Source organism: Eumetopias jubatus, unplaced genomic scaffold (genome assembly GCF_037043125.1).
Source record: "Eumetopias jubatus isolate StellerSeaLion01/CBP00866 unplaced genomic scaffold, mEumJub1_p1.0 scaffold_9, whole genome shotgun sequence".
In the NCBI taxonomy this organism is placed as follows: Eukaryota; Metazoa; Chordata; class Mammalia; order Carnivora; family Otariidae; genus Eumetopias; species Eumetopias jubatus.
The window spans coordinates 136,422,211-136,445,119 of record NW_028274815.1 but is presented as its reverse complement, the minus strand read 5'-3'; the positions used below and the strand labels follow the sequence as shown (position 1 = coordinate 136,445,119).

General features: G+C 53.5%; 1 protein-coding gene across 1 annotated transcript in view; it reads left to right on the top strand.

The window, feature by feature from the left end:
• The first annotated feature begins 10,215 nt into the window (after positions 1 to 10,215).
• Positions 10,216 to 22,909, top strand: part of APCDD1L (APC down-regulated 1 like) — a 48,689-nt gene continuing 35,995 nt past the window's right edge. The window contains exon 1 of the mRNA XM_088026291.1: positions 10,216 to 10,482. Within this exon, the coding sequence (XP_087882417.1) occupies positions 10,434 to 10,482 (49 nt within the window). The 5' untranslated portion in view covers positions 10,216 to 10,433. The remainder of the gene's footprint in view (positions 10,483 to 22,909) is intronic.

Genomic DNA, 22,909 nt, shown 5'->3' with positions numbered 1-22,909 from the left:
CCAGAATACATAAAGAACATTCAGAGCTCAATAAAAAGAAAGCAAACCACCCAAATAAAAAATGGGCTGAGATCCGAACAGCTACCTCATGAAAGAAAGTAGATGGATTCCAAAGAAGCCCACGAGAAGGTGCTGAACCTCATTAAGTCATCAGGGAAACACAAGTTAAAGCTGAGGGCTCCTTTCCCTTGGTTATACGGAGAGCTCGCAAGTGTTGGAGTTGTGTTGAAGACACACCAGCACCCAACAGAGACGTTCTCTTTGATGGAACACCTTAGAAAGAAAGCCATGAGATTTCATGCCTGGTCTGCACGGCACCTGCCAACCACTGGGAACAGACTTTTGACTTGCTGCCTCCACTCCGGGCTCTTCTCCCGCCCTCTCCCAAGCATCTGTTGAATGAATGGCTAATGATGAATAGACACCCTCTGCCCTTCCTGTGCATGCTTTTCTGTTTTTCTCGGTTTTCCATCATGGGAATGTGTTTTATGTTGGAATCAGGAAAAAAGAGAGGAGAGAAACCTGCGCCCCAGGTGTCTGAAAGTTTGGGGGTGTCAGTTTCTCAAGATCGGCAACTGGGCTTTACACTTCACACCTCCTTCCAATGTGCTGTGATGTTTTACGGATGAACAATCTGATCCAGAGGGGGACAGGGACCCGCCAAGGGCTCACGGGAGTCAGTGGTTCAGTGAGGATGGAGCCAGGACTCCCGACTCCCCCTGCCTCCTCCTCCTCCTCCTCCTCACTGAAGCTAACGTTATCCAAGAATCACCTTGTGCCCTGCACTGGGTTATGGCTTCACACGCATCTTATTTATCCAGAATAGCCCTCCAGGAAACACACAAACCCCACTCCTGGTGGCACACCACTCAGCTAGCAGAGGCCCACGGGACCCACACCGGTGCTGGGGCAGAGCTCCCTGCAAGAAGCAGGCCCACCAGTGGGATCTCTGTGGCTCCCCTCCCCCACTGTGACATTTCTGGGAAGGTACAGACAATGGAAACCCAACATACACTCTGCTTCCAACAAACCACGCAACCTTGAAGACACAGCAGTAGCCAGTGGATTTAGGTGGGGGACGTGGGGCAGGCCCCCCAGCACCGCCACCTTGGGGACCAGCTTCCAAGGAAATGCCCGCTGGTCTCAGGGGCCTGCAGGGGGCTCGGTCATGGCACAGAGACGCCCACCAGCTTCCCCTCCACGGCCAGTCCCCCAGAGCACTTGGCACCGTGGCTACCCTTCCATCCACCGATGCCTCTGCCCCGGCCAGCAGCTCCCGCACAGAGGGCCAGGGTCACTAAGAGCAGGGTCGGCATCAAGATCCTAGGCCTTCTCCCGGGTATCTGGTGTTAGTTTGTTGAAGGCGTTTGCTAAAACCAATGGCATGTTTCTTAATTTCCTGAAGCTTTGGGGAAAACAGGCCCAGGGGGCGGGGGGGTTGGAAATCAGACTCCGATTCATTTTCTCACCACCTTCCGCGAATGAAAGAGAAAGCTGAATGAGTGTCTGTGGCTGATAAATGTTGAGTGGCTTAAATCAAAGCCCGCCGTTTCCCATGGCGAGATAGGACTGCACAGCTCCCAAGGGACTTGGACGCCCGCTCTCTCAACAGGTTTCAATACGAGTACCCTGCCGGCCACAGAGGCGCATGCAAATCTCAGCTGCGTCAAACCCGTGTTTACCACCTTGAACCCCAGGTGGGAAGACTCTTGGAGTGGGGGTGGGGAAGGAGGAGGAGGAAGGAACAATATCCCATTGACCCTTTTTCTCTGGGGCATTTTGTACCATGACCACCATGCAACACACATTTACCTTGGCCTTGAAGAATTGGGACATTCTACAGTACAGTCTATAAATCCTTTTTTTTTTTTTAAAGCTTAGCAGGAGCCAAATATAACAGGTATCTGTCCGGACCTGTTTAAGAAGGAGAAACCCCGGGCGCCTGGGTGGCTCGGTTGGTTAAGCGACTGCCTTCGGCTCAGGTCATGATCCTGGAGTCCCGGGATCGAGTCCCGCATCGGGCTCCCTGCTCAGCGGGGAGTGTGCTTCTCCCTCTGACCCTCTTCCCTCTCGTGCTTTCTATCTCTCATTCTCTCTCTCTCTCTCAAATAAATAAATAAATAAAATCTTTAAAAATAAAACAGAAACCCCAGCTAAGCACATAAATAACCCCCCACCACGCTTTATCATAGAAACACGGCCAAACACAGGTTCTTACTGTTATCTCATTAAGTCCATTAAATATGTAGGAAAGAAAATGCCTTCACATCTTGGTCTGGTTTAAACTATCAGGGAACAGATTAGAGTTAATTAATGCCGTGAACTCTAAAACCGCCAGCCGGGAGGCTCCCATCGGAATCCACACCTGTCACAGACTCGATTTAGAAAATCCAAGTGGACATGGATGCGTGGCTGCCTCCCCGCGATCCCCGCATCCTCCACGCTAGAACCCTGAGTGCCTCATCTGTAACTCCTGAATCTGGATCAAGAGATAACCCCACCCCTGAGACAGAAAGTCGGTGGACTCCAAGCAGAAACTGTGCAAAGGTCTCTTGCTGGAGATCAGGAAATTGCCACGGGTTCCAGGCCGCAAGGTGAGCTGCTAAGTTGCTTCTGGCAAGTTGGAAAGAGCTTATCAATTATTCATGCAACTGGATAAACAGGGATTTTATCTTGTAGCATGAATCAAGAGATAAAAATTCCATTTCAAGAGGGAGGGTGCAGACGAAACCTTGAATGTTAATTGTAAACTGAAAAAAAGAAGGAAAGAAGAAATAAGTAAAGGTCTGACTTGGTTGTGCCAGAAGCACTTGTAGGATCCTCTGCCCCCAAATTTCTGTCTTTCACCTTGAAGGTAGCTCACCTCCTCACCGCACGAGGCACCAAACCTCTCTATTGACTCTCCGTTGACAGTGGGGGCACCTTTGGATGGATTCTTAAACTCCCAAGCAACCCCACCTGTCAGGTATTTCTCTTTAAAATCAATTTGCCGCCTCCAGCCTGAAATCAGAAGCAGAGGAAAGTTCGCTCGTACGGCGGAAGGTTCAGACAAAACAAAACACAGGCAAAGCCAACATGCAGGAAATCTGAATCAAAAAAAAGAGAATGACTTTGCTTTCTGCCCTCTGTGCCCCCTTCCCCCATGGCCTGGCACCTGTCCGGTCTTTAAAGGCTGGTAAATTAGCCCAAAAGACGAAATTGGGGGGATGAATGGTTTATTTAGACATTCACATTATTAAATTTGACCACAGATTGGAAAAAAAATTTTATGTAAGTGGAGGAAGAAAGTCATGGCGGCGGGGCGTGTCCCCAGGTGGTACTGTGCGTGACTTTCATTTGCATTCTTTCTCTCTGCATTTTCCAAAGAGTGTATTAAGAGCACTGTTAATTTTATAATGGGAGAGAAATAATAAACTTTGTGCTTTCTAAATGTATTAGATATGTTAGCTAATAAATTAGCTCTATTAGGTGCTTTTTATAATGGGAAGAGAACAGTAAACATTATTGCTAGGAAAAAAATCAACAGTTGGAAGCCATGCATGTCCCCTGCCTTCTTTTTGTATTTGCCTCTTCCGTGAGAAGCCCCTCAGACCAGAGGAATCGTCAGGAGAGGTTTGGGTCGTGCCACTCAGCTGGTGGCTGGCGGCTGTGGAAAGGGGAGACCCCTCTCTGGCAGCCCATTCTGCAAACACCTGCAGGAATGAGGAGAAAGCTGGCCCAGGCTGCTGGGTCTAGGCACAGAGGGGGCAATTCTGACTCCAGTGTGATACCCCACCACCACTAAAGCAAGCCCTCTGTCCCTTGCTGTGCCTCAATTTCTCCATGTCCGAGGAGAGGGAGTCGGCGGTTTCCCACCTCTTTTGCTCAGATGCAGAAAGTTGCAATAATATTACTGAATGTATGTGCACTAATAACCTCAGTCTGTGTAAGGACCCTCATGTGTATTTACGGTGATTTCTCCTTTCCCCCCTCCAACTTCCGTGCCCATTTCCCTCCTATAGGCATCCACTCAAACATGTCTGATGTCCTGCCTCAGATACACACACACCCCTGAAAAACATGTTGTCTGCTGTGTGCAGACCTGTGTTTGAAGTTTACATGAATGAGCCCTTCTGCTTCTTTCCTGAGACACTATGCCTTCTAGATCTCTCCGTGTTGTGTGTCTCATTCATTGCTCCAACAGCTCTGAGAAGCCCACGTTTGAGAGGCACACCTAGGGGACCGCCGCTCCCTTCCCCACAAAGAGCACCCTGCTGCTGCTGAGGCCTCCTTTCCTATCCCCTCCTGAGGAGGCTCCCAGGAAACCATCTGAAAAGGAGTGAGCTAGATGATCTCCTGAGGCCCTCCAGCTCCAACACCCTGAAGGACTGAGCCCAGCATGAGGTCTGGGGCTCACAGGGGTCATGCATCTCTGTGTTTGGGGGACACATCCACAAATGGTATCAGCTACCATCTAACCAAGGACCTTTCCACCCGCCAGGTCCCACACTAAGAGTTTCATTGCATCACCTCCCAGGATCCTCCCCGAAACGCCCTGAGGAGTCTCACTTTTGATGAGTCAAAGACTCAGAAACGTTGCCCAAAGTTGGGCACCTTGTCAATGTCAATGCCAGGACAGGAACTCCCTCAGACACCCAAAGCCTCCCTTCTCCTCTGAGGTAGGCAGCCTCTCCCCAACCTTGGTAGCAACCCTGAATGCTCTTTTTTTTTTTTTTTTAGATGATGCCACAGGGAAGATTCCTATGAATCTTTTTTTTTTAAGATTTTATTTATTTTTCAGAGAGAGAGCACAAGGAGGGGGAGCAGCAGAGGGAGAAGCAGGCTCCCCGCTGAGCAAGGACCCGATGTGGGGCTCGATCCCAGGACCCTGGGATCATGGATCTGAGCTGAAGGCAGACACTTAACCGGCTGAGCCACCCAGGCGCCCCAACACTGAATATTCTTGCTTCTCAAGTAAAATGGACTGAATCCCCATTCTCTCTACAATCTTCCTGTGAGCCCTGGTGTGTCTAAATAGCTCCAACCTGTCCATCAATCCTGAACAGTGATGATGGACTGGGCATTCTATGGACAAAGCTACTGGCATCCAGAATGGGTGGCTCATCCAGGCATCACAGAGGCTGGGCTGGGTGGAGGGACCTGGAGATTTATAAGGAAAGCCAACCCCAAGCCTCCCAGGCAAGCAAGCCTGACAATCTAAGAACATGAATCTGCTCCTCACTCAGCAAAGGTTTCAAGCACTTACCCACTATGTCCGGCTCTGTGGCTACTCCTAGGGGAACACAGGGTCCCACCCTGTGCAAGAGTGCCCTTTCAGGGCAAAGACTATGATGTATCTCCGCAGTCTGGAATTTGTAATCCAAGGGTGAGTGAATGCATTAATGATTATTACTAATAAATTAATAAATGTGATGATAAAATGAATAAACCATTCAGCTTAGGCACCACCCAGAACAACTGTGACAACTGCAGTGCTGGTCATTCTACCCATCCATCCACCTGCCCACTGTGCCTGCCTGCCATCCATCCATCCATCCATCCCCCATCCATCCATTGATCTACCCACCTACCTACCCACCCACCCACTCATCCATCCATCCATCCACCCACCCATCCACCTAATCATCTATTCATCCAGCTACCCACCCACATACCCATCCGTTCATCCATCCACCCATCCACCCACAACGTGTTCACTGAGCACCTATGTGCCAGGTGCTGGGTTATGCCCACTAATGCCTCCCAGCTCCCACCACAGCCTGATGGAGCATGAAGACTGACAGGTGTGAGGACTGGTGGGTGGGGGGAGTTTCTGGGAAACCCAAGGCATTTTCTCAACCTGCCTCCCCCAGAGGCAGGTGAACAAGAAGCCCTTCAGGACCCAAACAGTTTAGAATCAGGCTGAGAAGCCAGATTTTCGAGTCCCAGACCACATAGTCATCCAGGCTCCAGCTCACATCAGCTGTTTGACCTTCGAGTCCTCTCCAGAGTCTCAGGACCTGAGTAGACTGGATCCTCTATCCCAAGTTCATGTCTGCAGACACTGACTTCTTAATCCCACTAGGCAGCATGAGCATCATCCCCATTTTCAGAGGAAGAAACCAGGACTCAGAGTGAGTGGCAGAGCCGGGGCTAGGGTGAGGCAAGCGAGATACCAGGGCTCAACACGTGAGGGGGGCGCTCACTCTCAGGTGCTCATACAGGTGCAGGGTGGGCGTCTGAGAGTGAGTGACCCCTTCTGTGTTGAGCCCTGGGTGTCTTGCTTGCCTCACCCTAGCCCCAGCCCCAGTAAGTTGCTAAGTGGTAGCATTAAGATGCGCGACCACATTTTCTGAGGCAAACCCAGTGCTCATTCTGTATAGTTGCTCTGCTCATTCATTCATTCAGCAAATATGTAGTGAGCCTCCATTACACACAAGGCGTGAGCTGAGCACGAGTGTGCACTGGTACAATGGGGAGGAAGGCTGACACCATGGCAATTACCAGAGGGGACAAATGAATGTCATTTACCTGATGGCCCTGGGCTCCCCTGGAGGGCAGGAACATGGTTTCCCTGCCTCAGTTTCTCCATCTGGAAATGGGGGTTATTGTGGGGACCTGGCCAGTGTGACACTCTGTAGGCAGGAATGGTCATCAAGAGGGGTCCAGCCACCCTGGCCTGTCCCTCACTTCATCCAGAGCTGCCCCCACCCACCCTTCCCAACCAGGGAAGCCAGCCTGGTTGTTTATTTGGTTATTAGATAACCAGGTCTGGGCACTGTTTCTTTGATCAGAGCCCTGATAACAAGCAGAGCAAACAGACCATTTTATAGCAAGATTTCATGGGACGATCTTACCTTCCCACGGTGTTTTTTTAGCAGAAACAAGGATGAGGAGGTAAGTGTTTGGTGGGGAGGGAAAGGAAGAGCCTCTCTTCTCCAGTGCTTTCCATGACCCCCAGCCTCAGACTTGGATCTGGGGGGAGGGTGGGTGGGAGATAAGAGCCGAGCATGGAGGGCTGGCCTCCTCTCCCATCACGGACATCTGGCTCACGGCCACCTCCCTCACACTGGCTGTGCACGGCCCCAGAGCAATGGGCGCTGTGTCCCTCCACCCCCACCTCTCCCGTAACTCTGATCGCCTGGGGAGGGTCCCTGCAGTTAACAACCGGAAAAGCCCAGCTCTAGAGGCCAAAATGTGATAATGCCCATGGATGTGACTCAGCCAGAGTGGGGGCTTAAGAAATAATTTGCTTGTCCCCCGAACAGCCTCATAATTACTAGCATTTCAGGGACACCTGGGTGGCTCAGTTGCTAAAGCATCCACCTTCGGTTCAGGTCATGGTCCCAGGGTCCTGGGATCGAGTCCCACATCAGGCTCCTTGCTCAGCAGGGAGTCTGCTTCTCCCTCTCCCTCTCCCTCTCCCTGCTGCTCCCTGGGCTTGTGCTCTCTCCCTCTCTGATAAAGAAAGAAATAAAATCTTTAAAAAAAAATTACTAACATTTCAGATGTTCTCGGGGGATTGTTCTATATGCAAGAAAGGGGTCAGGAACCAAGCATATACCACCCTTCCTCTGGCAAAATGCACAGTCTGGACAATATAATATTTTTTGTTGTTGTTAAAAATAAATATATGTTTGAAGCCACTAAGTTTTAGCTTTGGTTCCTTCTTTGTCTTTTGTTTTATCTCCTTGTAACGAGAGCAGAGTCTTGTTCAAACACTGTTCATTTTCTTTCCTTTTTTTATTTTCGGGAGTAAGATCTGCCTCAGAAGAGGTAGCTTGCTGCCCTGAACTTCCGTTTCCTCACCTGCAGAAGGGATCGCACACCTGTCCTCTCCAGATGCCCTCTCCTGAGGGCCACCCCGCCATTCCCACGGAGAGAGATGGCTCCCACCCTCACCGTCAGTCTCCACAGCGGGGTCTAGCTAAGACATAGGAAGCTTCCCCTTCTTCCCAGAGCCTCTTCCAAGAAAGGCTGTTATTACGGAGTGGGCTTTCCCCTTTAGGATCTGCAGACTCGGAATGGAGTGGAACGGCTGCAGGATCTGCAGCCAGCGGCGCAGGGAGACAGGGCACCCCCAAGGAGACACAGAGCATCCTGGTCACCAGCAGGGACTCTGCCACCTTCCAGCTGTGTGACCTTGGGACAGTGGCCCAACCTCTCCAAACTCAGTTTCCCCATTCTATAAAGCGGAGCCACAGTAATTCCTACTTCTCCTCGGGTCGTTGTAAGGTATGTGCGTCTCAAGCACCCGGCCCACACCGGGTTCTCCATACGATTGGCAATTCCTTTCATTTATAAATAAGCCAATCCAACAATTCCTAAATGGGCCCCATATTTTGCGGGGAAGTTCCGACGTCTAAGAGCAGTACAGTAAGTTCTAAAAGTTATCACCTCACCCGGGACATCAATGTCACAGCCCCTCCCCGTGCCAAACCCTGTCAGCAGTGTGGGACTTGAAAAGGGCCGCATTCAGAAAGCCCAGAGAGTCTCCCACGGGATGGACAGGACAGCACGCAGGGCGTGCAACCATCGGGAGGTGTACGTTTTGCAGATGTAAAGACACATAATTGCCACAAATAATCACAATAACGCAACTATAAATAATCACCCCGAGCAACTCCTCTCCCACCACAGAAGTTACCCCTGCCATTTAAACCTTGTCTGTGCCATAGCCACGGTGCCCACGGGGGGCTGGACTGGCCCTGTGGCCGCAAGCCAGAGACCAGAAAAATGTCATTTTCAGGAAGGGAACTGATCGTTTCTCTCACATTTCCATCCGTGTAAGATCACGCCGTGGCCTCATTCTGCACTTTCTGCTCATCTCTGCTGCCTCCGAGAAGCGGGAAGCGACGGCCCACCCGGGGTGGGGGTGGGGTGTCCCCAGATTGGGGGCCCTTGGGATTGCAGTTAGGGGAGGGGCTCCCAGGGGCCTCACCCAAGCTTCTGGCAAGGAAGCCAAAGGTGGGGTGCTGTATTGGAACACCCCAGCACAGGTCTGGGCCCGTGGGTCTACGAACCCGTCAGAGGGCTTGGATGTGCACCCCGGGCACAGATGTGTCCCGAGGTCCCCGCGCCCCCCTCAGGGGACAGCATCTCTCATCTTCCCTCCCCCTCGCTCGCCTCTCACTTCCTCCCTTAGGTTCTGTCTCTCCTCTTTCTCTCTTTCCCGAGTCTCCTCCTCGTTCTTTGTTCCGGCCTCCTTGCTCTTTCTCTGTCTCTGTTGCCCCCCTTTCTCCCTTCCAGTTCTTTCCCTCCCGCCCTCCTCTCTGGGGCCTCTCTTCTTGTTCCACTCTCCTCTGTCCTCCCAGAGAATGGCAACCAGCGTCGATGGATCCGGGATCCACACGCCCCAGCCCCCAGGCCCGCCTCACACAGCTTTGCTTTCCAGTGCCCACAAGGTCGGAGCAGGGCAGGGCCAACCCGGCTGAAACCTTCCAGTCCAAGGGATGCTTTCTCTCTGCTTCATTCACAAACCCGATAGCTTGCGCAGCTCCTCCTTCCCAGATGTTCACCACCTTCATTCAAGGCTTGCCTGCCACTCGGAGAGGTGCCTGGGAAGGCCCCGGGCCTGGGGTGGGGGGCAGGAGGTGACCAGTTTGGGGGCAGGGTGTCTGCCCTCCCCCCCTCCTCCCTCTCCCCCCAGCTGCCTTGCCTCTGGGCTGCCACCCTAAACTGACTCACTGGGATGAGAAGGGGGGGTTGGAGGAGGAGTTGGGGTGGGGTGGGGGGAGGAAACCCGCCCTGGTCGGCTCCACACTGTTTGCCTAGATGCTCTCTGGAGCGGGACGACCTAATTACAGAGAGGCTGCCTGCCGCTGGGCACCCCAGGTTGGCCACTTTCACTGTACTCCTGCGCTCGCTGGGCTCCAAGTTGAGGAAACTTTTCCAAGAGTATCTGAAAAGCCTGAATAGAAACATCGGGGGTCCTGGGACCCAGCGGGGCAGAGAAGAGTCGCCCACCAAACCCCCTTGCCCTTCCAGGGATCTGCCTGCCTAGGGGGTGCGCTTTGGCGGTAGGAGCGCACCAGTCCGGCTTGGCCAGGACAAGAGTTTGAGGGAGGCCTCTGTGCTCCCTGCGAAGACATTGGGGGAGGCGAGGACCGGGGGACCGAGGGGGGTCGGCTGAGGGGTCTGAATGGCAGGAGGAGCCGCGTCAGAGGGCTGGGCGCGCTGCGCTGCAGTGCGCGCAACGCCTGGGGCTGTCTCCACCTCTTCTGGCAAGTTGGACCTATGAGTGCGCAGCTCGACTTACAACTATCAACAGCCCGGGCGGGTGAGCGCGTGCGAGCGCCGAGGGGGGCTCAGGACCCTTGCAACTCCTTCGCAGGACCCCAGCTGCAAGGCCAGCGTCCGCCGCCGCCGCCCGGGAGCTCCGCGCCCGCGCCTCCCCTCCAAGAGCACAGTGGAGGCGCCCCGGGGGGGGACCCGGTCCTGCCAGCCCCGACGGGATGCCCACAGCCATGCTCCCCTACGCTTGCGTCCTGGTGCTTTTGGGAGGTAGGTGCCGCCCTCCCCCCCCCCCCACCGGCTCGCTGCCTGAGTTCGGAAGGGAGGGAGCTCGCCGCCTGATGTTATTGGGAAGTCCGTGGGGACTGCTGTGTGGGCCTGTGCACTGGGCAGGTGATGCTGCGCTCTGCGCACTCTTCTCCACGCTCTTCTCTGGCCTCACCTGGCCGGCACCTGCAGCACCTCCAGGGACCTGCGTCCCCGTACCCGGGACCTCCAACAAGATTCAGGAGGATCCCAGGCCCACTGAAACCCCCCGCGGCAAGTTCTAAGCCCCAAATCCCTCAGACTAGGGCCGGCATGTTCTGGTCTGGTCCACTGAATTCTGAATCTGTGGGTGGGTGTTCAGGGTTTGTGCCCTGCAGCAGAGTTTAGGAGGGGGAATTTGGGGGGGTGCAGTGCCCGTGAGCGCATGCTGGTGTCCAGCAAGCCCGATGGCATGGAGGGAGGGCAGCCAAAGGACTCCAGGGAGAGGAGGCAGTGCCTTCTCCAGACCCACTGCTCTCCTGCTGACTCTTCGTAGGGGGTGGGCAGGGACAAAACTCTCTACAAATGCCACCTGACCACGGTGTCTCACCATTGGCCAAAAGGACAATAACAACCATAGTCGTGCAAGGGCATACAGCCCCAGGCTCAGCCCCAAACACCCTCACATGGTTAAGGTTTAAGAATTCTGGCCCTGGAGTCAGATCACCTGGCTCAGAACCCAGATCACCTTCAATCTGCATGGCCTTGGGCAGGCATGTCCATTAGGTTCTCTTAGCCTCAACCTTCTCATCTGTCCAATGGGCTTACAAAATCCCCCCTTCCCCTAGGACTGTGGTGAGGATACAAGAAGGTCTGCAGGGAAGCACCAGGGAAGTACTCAGTAAGTGGCAGACCGTGGGACGGGGCTGTCAGCTCCCACCGGGCACGCTGCTTCATTTACAGGCAAGGAGCATCTGGTCTACCCACAGGAGCTCACCAACCACACTCTTTGCTGCCCACCCTCAAACTTCTAAGCAAGATATCTGAAGGGGAGGAGAAAGGGGTGTGAAGGAAGGTCAAGGAAGGGTTGGGTTAGCAGTATGAGGAGTCTCAGCTGTATCCACCGGAAGGCGCTCCTTTGCCTCCTGCCGGGGCTGGAAGTGAGCAGTCAGACAGCTGTCCCTGGCCTCCGAGTCCTCCATCAACGCAAAACCATCCAGGGCCACCCTGCTGGTCCCCGGGGGGTGGGGTAGCGAGCAAGGGCAGAGGGCAAGGTGAGAGCCTGCCCAAGGAGGTCCGCACTTTCCTCTGGGCGCAGAGGTGGGAGGAGGGCAGGGAGGAAGCTCGCCCACCTCCCCAGGGATGGGGCCGTCAAGAGCAATGGGGCAGATTACCCCAGAAACCTGCAGTCTTGGTCACAGCACGGGCTGTTGTCTTTGGCAGGCCCCGAATTCTCGTCATGCCAATAAAATCACTGGAAGTTTAGCATCGCGGCTTGCTCTCGGGGAGCCCTGCTGTTTCACTCCCTGGCGACCTTTCGCCACAGCAAGTGCGACAGATGCCGCAGGAGAGAAGCCAGGGACGCCTAGTGGCCCCGGGCGGGTGGACGGAGGCCACTCCAGAGCCTGCCGCCCTTTGAGGCAGACACAGGCACTAGAGAGGGGGATGGTCCCATGCGGGCAGCCTTCATACTCCCTGCTCTTAACTCGGGCACCTTTTTCCACTGAACATTTTTTTCAAAAGTTCTTTTCACCACTGGCTGCATCACCAGGCAACCAGATCCTTTTGCTTTCGTGCAAGGAAACAGAACCCAGTTAATCCTTCAGATACTTACATAATTTAGGTACCTGAGCCAGGGCATGCCTGAACTTCGGGTCTCCGGTTGTTCGAAGTTGGTATAGGATGGCACATGAGTGGCCCCACCAAGTGAATTCCTACTGAGTACACACACACGCACGCGCGCGCGCACACACACACACACACGCACACACACACACACACACGCGCGCGCATGCACAAAGGGTTTCTCAGCCTCAGCACCACCGATGTTGTGGTCCAGATCATCCTCTGCTGTGGGGCTGTCCTGTGCACCGTAGGATGTTTAGCAGCATCCCTGGCCCCTCCCCCTACCAGAGGCCAGGGGCAGCAACTTCCCAGTTAGAACAATCACAAAGGTCTCCAGACACCACCCGATGTCCCCTGGGGAGTGGGGCTGGGGGGCAAAATCACCCCTGGTTGAGACCCACTGGTGTGGCGAGATTAGACTCAACTGGTAGCTTTTCAAATGAATCTGTCAAAATCACCAGGTCAGATGAATTTTGTTATTCTTGCTCTGAGCAATCAGGAAATCAAAGGCACAGTGGGGCCCCAAGAAAAACAACACAGCTTAGGTAGCTTCTAATTTGGACGTTGATTTCTCCCTCCCTCTAGTCTCTGAAAATGTCCTCCTTGCGGATGATGGGAGCAGGGCCGTGGGTTGCGGTCAGCCCCCCGCCGCAGCAGACCTTCCTCCAGACCGCGCGGTGCCAGACGCGTTTCGTGCCAGGTCACCAGCCTCCAGCTTTGGTTTGCTCCACAGCAATTTCTGGCTTTTAAAAATCTCCTTACTCAACAAGTTATGCTTGAGGGGCAAAAATGAAAAAGCCACAGCTTCTCCCCCCCCCCCCCAACTTGTGTTTCTTTTTGCTAATTTCAGTCCTGCTTTTATCTCGAGCCATAGACTTGGGGATGGCAAGTTACCATTTTGAGACAGATTAGCACCGAGTGACAGGCTATTCCATAATAAATGAGTCATTGATGTGGGACTCCGTTTTGAAACAGAATAAAAACTGGGAAGAGGATGAACTTAAATAGGCTCATCCGAAAATCAAATGTGAATAAAGATTGGTAATTGAATTAGTTACTCAAAACAAAGAAAATTGTCATCAGAAACTTTCCCTTGCCGGGGACGGGTCGTGGTGCCCAGCTGTTTAGCTTATCTCCAGACCAGGGCTCTAATCTCCGAATTCCAAATAACCAGCTCAAGGCAAATATAGCAGCTTCCTTAATTTCAAAACCATCTGGATGGCAGACCAGTTAGAAGCCACACATGAAGAAACATTTGTGCAATGTATTGGAAGTTAACTATGTTAATGAAAGCTTCAAGCCAGAATGAGCCCCTGATAAAACTTCCAAGATACACTGCTTTCACCACCAGAGCCAGTCTAGAAAATGAAGATCAATAGCCCCATGCAAAGGAAGGGAGGACATGGAAATCAGTTTGAACTTGACGACAATGGAGCCGAGCTAGGGGGATGGTAGGGAAAGACCTAAGTTCTGAAGCTGGCACCCGGGGGGTGGCCATGAATTGTGACCAGGGGCTTGGTGCAGTTGTTCCTTAAACCAGAAAGGCTTGCAGGAGCCCTTTGTGCAAAACTGGTCCCCTGTCCTCCTGGGATGCTCAGAGAGTTTCCCAAAAACCCTGATACAGCGCCCCGGCACTGGGTGTCTCGCAGTGTACGCATCACTCAAGGGGCAATGACGGGACCAAAGGAGGCAGGTCCTCGTGGAAGTCTGAGTCAGACGGGCGATGAAATCCTAAATGAGTGATTAATTATGGGAGTGATGAGCGCTACACAGAGTGTGTCCAGGGATATCTAGCTGAGGCTGGGAGGTGACATGCCGGCTGAAACCTGACAACAGAGGAAGGGGTAACTGGAGGAGGAGGAGCAACATCCAGGGAGAGAGACCAGCATGTGCAAAGGCCTAGGTGCGGAAGAAAGCCATGATGTGTTCAGGGACCACAGAGGAAGCCTCTGGGGCCGGCCAGGGCAGAGTGAAGGGCCAGGGGCCGACGTGGGTGAGCTCAGAGGTGACCAGGGCTCCATCATGGAGGAGGACCCTGGGGGCCTCAGGAAGGAGTTGGATTTTGTGTCAAGGGCAGTGGAGCATCCACCGAAGGCTTTTTGGCAGGGGAGGAATGGGATGCCTCCAGAATGAGCGAGTTTCCCATCACTGGGGGCATGCAAGAGCAAACTGAATGATGTGGGGTGGGGGTCAGCATCTGTAGGAAGTTGCCTGGATTTGCCTCCAGCCCTACAAGTCTCTGAGTCTAAGGAGCTCCACCAACCTCTTCGTTACAGGTGTGCTGTTTCGGCCCCCCACAGGTTCCCCAAATCCAGAGCCTGGTAGTAATGCTGGTAAGGGCGATGGGCTACACTACCCAGTGATCCACACGTCCGGTGGGCCACGCTCCATGTGGCAGCCATGTCAGCAACAGGCCCCGTGAAGGCCGTCCGGTTGTGACCCCACCTTACGGGGTTCCCGGGGTGAGGAGCAGGTGGGACACACAGCCTCTCCCCAGCCACCCCCCTGGGGCCATCACTCCGGCTCCCCGTTCCTCATGTCTTCTCTCCCCCACTGCCGATGCGTCTCACGGAGGCTCTCAGCCACTTCCAGGCGGCATGTTGAGATTTAAAATGCTCGTATTCTGTCAAGATGTAGTGTAGGAAAGTGCACCGACTGTGTCACTCATGAGGTATGGGACTCAGTCCCAGCCAGACCTTCTGTGCAGCTCAGCCGTGTTCCCCACTCGCCCCTCTTTCCAGCAGCTCTGTCTTCTCTCCTCCCCTTCCAGGGCTCCTCCGTCCCCATTGGACCCTCTTCCCCACACATGTCACAGACAAGCTTTCTCCACTTCAGAGAAGATGGAGGTCTCCAGCTACCACCGTGTTGCAGTCACATGGAAGTCCTTTCTACTGCAGTCTCCATGCACACCCATGCTGTTCCTGCTGCTTGCAACACTGTTCCCTTCCCCCAGCTCTCCCTTCACCTGCACACTGGGGTGTCAGTTCCTAGCAGTGGAGTTGCCGTGGCAGAATGTATGTGTGACATTCTTCCACTGGCCTTCCTTCCCGACGGGTTACCCCAGTCAACACTCCCCACAGATGGCCCAGGGGAGGGCCAGTTTCCACCCAGGCTGACCCTCGTCATCACCGTTCTTTAAAAATCTTGCCAGTGGTAATGCTTAGGTTTGTTTAGGTTTGCAATCCTTTGATTATGAGCAAACAGGAACGTCTCCTTGTATTTTTATGGTCCCCTTTCATTGATTTCCTCAGGGACTGTGTGGTCATATCCTTTGCCCATTTGTGTAGTGGACTTTTGAAAAAATCTTTTCTTCTTGTTGATCTGTTAGCGTTCTTTATATAGAGAAAATAAACTGTCTCCTGTGGATACTACAGTTTTTCCCTGCCTACCATTTGTCCACCCAGGCTTTCCTCCTCCTTCTCCCATCTGGTGGAGCCCGTGAAGAAGTACACACTATCAGCTAAATGTGCACGTTTCCCCACAGGGGTGAATAGATGGGCAGATACTCTTACCATAAATGACCACATGTTGAGTATATATGTGAGAGACAGACTGACTTTCCCTGGGGAGAGGACAGAGCTCGGGCGCTGTGCTAAGTGCACTGGACGCTTTCCCTCGTTTGATTCTCGTGACCCCTCTGTGTGATGGGCATATTTTACGGAAGACAGAAGCAAGACCAGGCACGCAGGGCCCATCCGGCAGCAAGCCCGGGGCCCAGACTCGTGGGCCACGGAGCTTCATGCCTCAACTGCCCCCTGCCAGTGATGGTCCAGCTCAAAGTCCAGGCAAGGGCCTCCCTGCCCTGCTGCCTTCCTCAAAGAGCCAGGGTTCGGTGCCGGGAGATGTGCTCTGCCGAGGCGTCTGGGCCGGTGGTTTCCATGCATGACCTCACTCGGGGAGCACAGAGCAGAGACTGCAGGCGTGCTGGCCGGACGGCTCGCTAGATCCGCAAATTACCTGCTAAGTCAGAGTCGTAGACGCGGGAAGGACCCTAACTGTCCACATCTGTGAAGATGGCAGAGTGGGCTGGGCTCTGGAAGCCCCTTCCCACATTCAAACTCCAGTTGCTCCCCTGACTTGCTAATTACTTAATCCTTCTTGCCTCAGTTTCCTCCTTTGCAAAATATGGGGTTGCTGTGAGGAGTAGGTGAGACTATCTGGGGGGGGGAGAGGTTAGCACAGTGCTTGGTGGGGTCACTCCCACCATCACTGAGGGACAGGACACTGACTGCCGGTTCCAGCCTTGAGAGCAAGCCACACCGCTTCCTCCCGGCAGCTGCAAGGCATTCTGGGACAAAAAGAGCATGGCCGGGGAGGAAGGGTCAGAAATGGTGGCTGGACAGGGTCAGAGGAGGGTGGGGGTGCAAAGTACGGGGAGGGGGGTCAGAAGCCCATTTGTAGCTTCTGCTGTTTGCTGGCCATCCGTGGCTTCCTTGACTTTAGATGCATCCCTCCCGCGTCTGTCTGTCCCTGTGAGTCTGTGCCTCTTCTGTGCTCTCCTCTGTAAGGAGACCAGTCACCCTGGATGAGGGCACCCTCATCCGTACGCCAGCAGGACCTCCTCTTAACTATTTACAACGGCAATGACCCTATTCCTAAATAAGGTCACGTCCTGAGCTACTGGAGGTTAGGACTTGAACATATTTGGGGGGTATGCAAATCAGCCCACGACACCTAATGTGGCATCTGAAGGGCCCACCGGCGGGTGGGATGGCAGTGAGTGTTTCCAGGAAGTGGGGAATCTAGAAGTTGCATGATGAACCTGCAGCTGAGAGGTTGGGGGGACAGCGTCAAGCCATATCCAGGGACCCAGGGGAGGGAAGGGAGGCCAGGAGACCAAAACCTACATATTGCACCATTAGGCAATGACCTGAAGAAATTTTGAGGGAATTATGCACCCACAAAAAGTTCTATGTCACAAAAAACACTGAATGATATGTAAAGATATTTTTGGGGGCGCCTGGGTGGCTCAGTCGTTAAGCGTCTGCCTTTGGCTCAGGTCATGATCCCAGGGGTCCTGGGATCGAGCTGTGCATCAGGCTCCCTGCTCGGTGGAGAGCCTGCCTCTCCCTCTCCCACTCCCCATGCTTGTGTTCCCTCTCTGGCTGTCTCTCTCTGTGTCAAATAAATAAAAAATCTTGAAAGAAAAGAAAAGAAAGAAAAGAAGAGAAGAGAAAAGAAAAGAAAAGAAAAGAAAAGAAAAGAAAGAAAGAAAAAGGAAAGAAAGAAAGAAAAAGAAAGAAAGAAAGAAAGAAAGAAAGAAAGAAAGAAAGAAAGAAAGAAAGAAAGAAAGAAAGAAAGAAAGAAAGAAAAAGAAAGAAAGAAAGAAAGAAAGAAAGAAAAAAGGTATTTTTGAACTAACGTTAGAACAAAACCACAGTGTCTGTACCTTTGATCTCGGTTTTATTTTCATTGGCATGGACATCCTTATTCTGTAAAAATAAACTAGAAGAGGGACGCCTGGGTGGCTCAGTCAGTTAAGCGTCCCACTCTGGATTTCGGCTCAGGTCATGATCTCAGGATCAGGTCATGATAGAGCCGAGTCCAGCTCTGCGCTGGGCGTGGAGCCTGCTTAAGATTCTCTCTCTCCCTCTGCCCCTCCTGGCCCCCTCTTAAAAAACATTTTAAGAAAATAAACAAGAGGAAAACATAGAAGGTGAGTGGTGATCTCTGGGAGGTGTGATTATGGGTGATTTCTCTCTCTCTGTTTCTCCTGTAGTTCCTGCAGGATCAGCTCCATCTGGGCTGGGTTTGCAGCCTCCCAGACTTGCAGTCCCCCCCAGTTTGCCAGGACCCCAGCAGGAGAGTCTGGTTAGGAAGTCGTGGAGGGTGGAGCTGGCCAAACCCACCCCGGCTGCAGGGTGGGGGGGGTCCTGGTATTGGAAGTAGACTCACCCCCGAATGGCACCAGGGTCCCTACCATCCAGACACTGGGACAGGACCCTGCCCCCTCCATGCTACAAGGCGACGGGGATGCCAAAGGTGTCCTGTCAGGCAGATGGGGCTTCGGGAGAGGGAGCTAGAGTCCATCTGTATAGGGTGCCTGAGGCCAGGCCAGAGCTCTGGATGGATCAGTGTCAGCAATAGCTAACGTCCCCTGGGCACCTGCTCTCATTGAGCTCTGTAGGGGACATCACATTATTTCTTCACAGCCACCTTGTGATTCAGGTCCCACTGTCATTGCCCTTTGACCCCTAAGGAAATAGAGGCCACTGGGTTGGGATGCTTCAGAAGGGCAGAGGCCTAGAAAGACTGCAGCTTGGCGGGCTCTTGGGTGCTCAGGAGCCATCCAGAGCATTCGAGGTGCCAGGCCCCATAAGCCCAGAGCTCACTGTTCCCTGGTGGCTCTGACGTGTGAACGGTCTCCCCATGGGCAGCCCAGGGGCCAGGAGACCCACCACTGACCACAGAAAGAAACCGGGGTGGGGGGGTTCTTCACCAACGCCAGGGAGATTCGCTGTACTACTTGTTGGTCCCTTTGCCCTGAGGAATCCCCACTCCCTGACTCCCTTCTCGAGTCCTCTTTCCTTGAAGCAAAATGCAATGGACACATGCCTCCTTCTGCTAACAGCAAAATTCCCCTCATTGACTCTTATCCTGGAGGACTTGGCAGTCAAGGTACCTCCTCCCCTCCACCTGGGCAGGAGTCTCAGGCTGGGCAAATAGGATGCTTGCGCCAGGACCTTGAATCTTTGTGCAGTGACCGGAAGCTTGAATGCATCACACCCACATAGGCTGTCCTAGAGAAACTCCAGAGTGGTTCTCACCAACTGGATTGCCAGGGCATCCCTTAGGTCGGTGAGCACCCACGCCCTTCGAAGGAGTTCCCTTTCAGTTTGCATGAGTCAGGAGTGGCTTCTGTTGCTTACAACCATAGCACCTAACCAAAGCCTCCAGTGTCCATTCTGAGACCATGCTCTTTGCGCGGTTAGCTAAATGGTGTCGACGCTTTGGTCCCCATTATTGGCTATCCCCAGAGCTCCATGTGCATTACAAAATCTGAGCTGCCACCCCCCAGTCTCAGTATTAAATTATACAGAGAACGGGAAGAAAAGCAATAGCTCACACCCAACCCCACTCTTTCCAAAAAAAAAAAAAAAAAAAATGCGTAAAAACAGAGAGCAAGACATGGATAAATTTAGCTTGGAAACACCAGTGACCGCAGTAAAACTAAATTACTTGTTCTTTGAAATATACAATTAGAGTTGTTTTAACATGTGTTTTTGGTGGTTGGGTGTGGTTTCTAGATAGTTTGAAACTTAAGTCTACTGTTTAGCCCGTCAGCTTTATCCAAATCTGTTGGGCTCTAATTTCCTTAACAGCAACCCACAGTTACTGAAATGAAAACCAACTTGCCAGTGATTAAGAGTGCCTGGCATTTTACAGTGATTGACGTTCGGACTTTTTTTTTTTCTTCTATGGTCTTCCAAGGCTTCTGCATCTTCATCCACCTTTTACAAAAAGGATAGATTTAAAGTAAACCATTGGAAAAAAATAATAATAAAGTAACCATTGAAATCTCAAAGAAGGTAACAACTTTGTGCCAAGTGACAGCTGCCTTTTTCTAGCAAACCCCACCCCCAGCGTCCAGGGACTTGTAGTTGCCTGCCTGGGGCAATTTAGAAACTGGGGGTCTGACGCTGGTGATTCCTACCCAGAGCATTCATTATTGTATTCGTTATTGCCCTGGGGGAAGACAGGCTGGGACCCTGAGCCCCCCACATCCTGTAAGGCCTTCACCAAGGACACAGATTCACCTGGAATTTGCATATGCATCGCCAGAGAGGTCCTCCAAGCGTTGGAGGCCGGGGCTGCTGGAGTTCATTATTAACAGAGTGAAACATACTCCGTTTACACAGATAATTTGCTCAGGAAGTTTTCTTTTTTTATCCCGCTTAAGTACAAACTTCTCTCCCCCGCCTCTCCAAATTCTAATTCGGGGAGCTCAGATGAATGAGCATGTATTTACTGGGTTTTTAGATAACTTCATGTCACTTCCGCTCAGGGGCGGAATAATTTCTCCATTCATCTACTCTGTTCCCTCAGCAGGCGTTCGGGGGGTGCGTACTGTGCGCCAGGCCCTCTTCTACACCCTGGGGTGCGGTGACACGACAGCGAACAAGAGGGGCCTGGCGTGGCCCTCGCGGGGCCCACATTCTGGTGGGTGCTGGGGTTGGGCGGCGAGGGGGCGCAGGCGGTAAATAAGAAAACAAATAAACGAGAAAATGACCAGTGACGACATCTCCGGGAAAAGAAGAAAAGCAAGGGGGTGGGGCGATCGACGGGGGCGGGGCCGCTGGATGAGGCATCCCTGGAAGGAGGGGACTTTGAAGCTCCCTCCGAAAAGACAAAATGTAAAGAAGTCGACCTCGGAAAGCTCTGGGCCGAAAGGAACCTGAGTCAGGGGCTCAGCAGGTGCGGAGGCCCTAAGACAGAAGTCACTTGGGCCGGTTTAAGGAGCGGGAGGACTCTCAGAACAGCCCCTGCGGGAGAGGGTGACGGAGACAAGTCAGAAAGGAGGGCAGGCCCGCTCGCGTGGGAGTGGGAGGCCTCAGACAAGGTTGTGGTCAAGTCCAGTGGCAAGTTTAGGGATTCAAAAAGGCTGTCTGGTCGCTGGACGGAGAGTGGGTCACTGGGAGGCAGCAAGGAAGGCTGGGCTGTACTGGCAGAGATGGACAGAGGTAGAACGATCTCCAAACAAATGTGAAGGCAGAACACCAGGACTTGTCACTGGATCGGATGTGGGGGCCACGTGGTGTCCCGGGGCTGCCGGAGCGAGGTACCACCAACTAGGGGGCTTAAAACAACAGAAATGCATTCTTTCCTCGTTCTGGAGGCGGGAAGTCCAAAGTCAACGTATCAGCAGGGCTATGCTCCCTCCAGAGGCTCCCCAGGAGGCTCCTTCCTCACCTCCTACCGGCTTCTGGGGGTTCCAAGTGTTGCTCGGCATGTGGCCATGTCCCTCCAGTCTCTGCCTCTGTCTTCACACGGCATTGTTCCCTGTGTCTTCCGGGTCTGTGTCCAAATCTCTGTCTTCTCAGAACACCAGTTATTGAACTAGGGCCCACCTTCATCCAACATGACATCATCTTAACTTGATTACCTCTGCAAAAGCCCCATTTCCAAGATCATGTTCACAGGTACTGAGAGTCAGGACCTGATGTATCCTTTTGGGGAACACAATTCAACTCATGACAGGGGATGAAGAGCTGACTCCCAGATGTGTGGTCCGTTATTAGGAGGATGATGAGACCTGGGGAAGGGGGATGGAGACTGCAGTGGTTGGACCACCATGTACTGTTGGGTGGGTTGTTCACTCTACAAGAGTGAAATGCTGTCTGTGCTCCACAAGCCCAGCCAAGGGCTCTGGTGGGGGCTGTGCCTGCCCAGAGGGTCACCTTTTTCTAACTCACTTTCTAACTTCCTTACTAGCCTTATGGGCTAGCTGTAGCCCATATGGATTGGGTTGGAGGTGGGGGAAATCAAGAATCCTGTGTGGCTGGATGGCGTTCTGGTTATACCAAGAGCAGGGCTGTTCTTAGCTGTGTTAGCACTCCCAGAAGGCTCCGTCTCCTGATTGAAGCCAGGGTCCCTCCTTCATGGAACTCACAGAGGCGGCTGCAGAGAGATGTGTGAATGGCAGCAATCACAAAATCCCAGTGCAGGTGGGGGACGCTCCCAGAGGGGGGGCTGCCCCCCTTGGAGAGCCAGAAAAGGTCTCCCCGAGCACAGGGGTTTGGGTGAGGTCTTGGTGGACGAGTAGGAGTTGGCCGAGAGAACGGGAGGAAGGGTGCTCCATGCCGCCACCATTTCTGGCTTGCAGCTGTGGGAGGAGGCAGACAGACGGAAGAGGGCCTGGCGCGGGGGCGCGGGCTCCATCCGAGGCCGGTGGGGAGCGTGTCAGTGTGCGGCCCAGGAGCCACACCCTTGGGTCGGCCCGGCAAGCTCGTACCAGGCTCACTCTGACAGCCTGCGTGGGCACAGGGGCGGCTTTCTGTGGTTTTCTAACTGGGTATTGTCTTTGTTTAAAAGCCAAAATACCAGATTACTCAGCCACACGATCTTGTGAGAGAGAGAAATGCCTGGTGCATAGTAGGCACGCACATAGGGCCGGACGAGCAGCTCTGGGAGGTGAGGAAGGCTTGTGACTAGGAGGAGCCCTAGCTTGATCCCCGGCACGTCTGGGGGCTGTTCTCCAGCAGCTCCGGGGGCAAGGGAGGTGGGGCTGGTGACTGATCTTTATGAAACCAAACCCCCAGGTGCTGGCTCCGGGGAGGCTGGTGGCGGATGAGAGTGAGAAATGGGGGGGGTGGGGCGGGGGGCTGGTGTGAGAGTGATTGGCAGAGGGGGGCGCCCCCAATACCCCTTCTCCCTCCCCTCCCACTGTTCTGGAGCCCCTCCTGCTGGCCTTGTGCCCGTCGGAGGCGGCACAGCGTCCTCCAGTCTCCCTCGCGGCTGGTGGGCCGCCGGCTTGGCCATGGGTGTCACTAACGGGACTGGCACTCCTGTCCCTCCTCCCTCCCCCGGTGGACGTGCAGACCCCTCGGGGCCAACGGTCACACCCAGGCACGGGGCAGAGCGGAGACAGCCTTCCACCTGGCGTCCT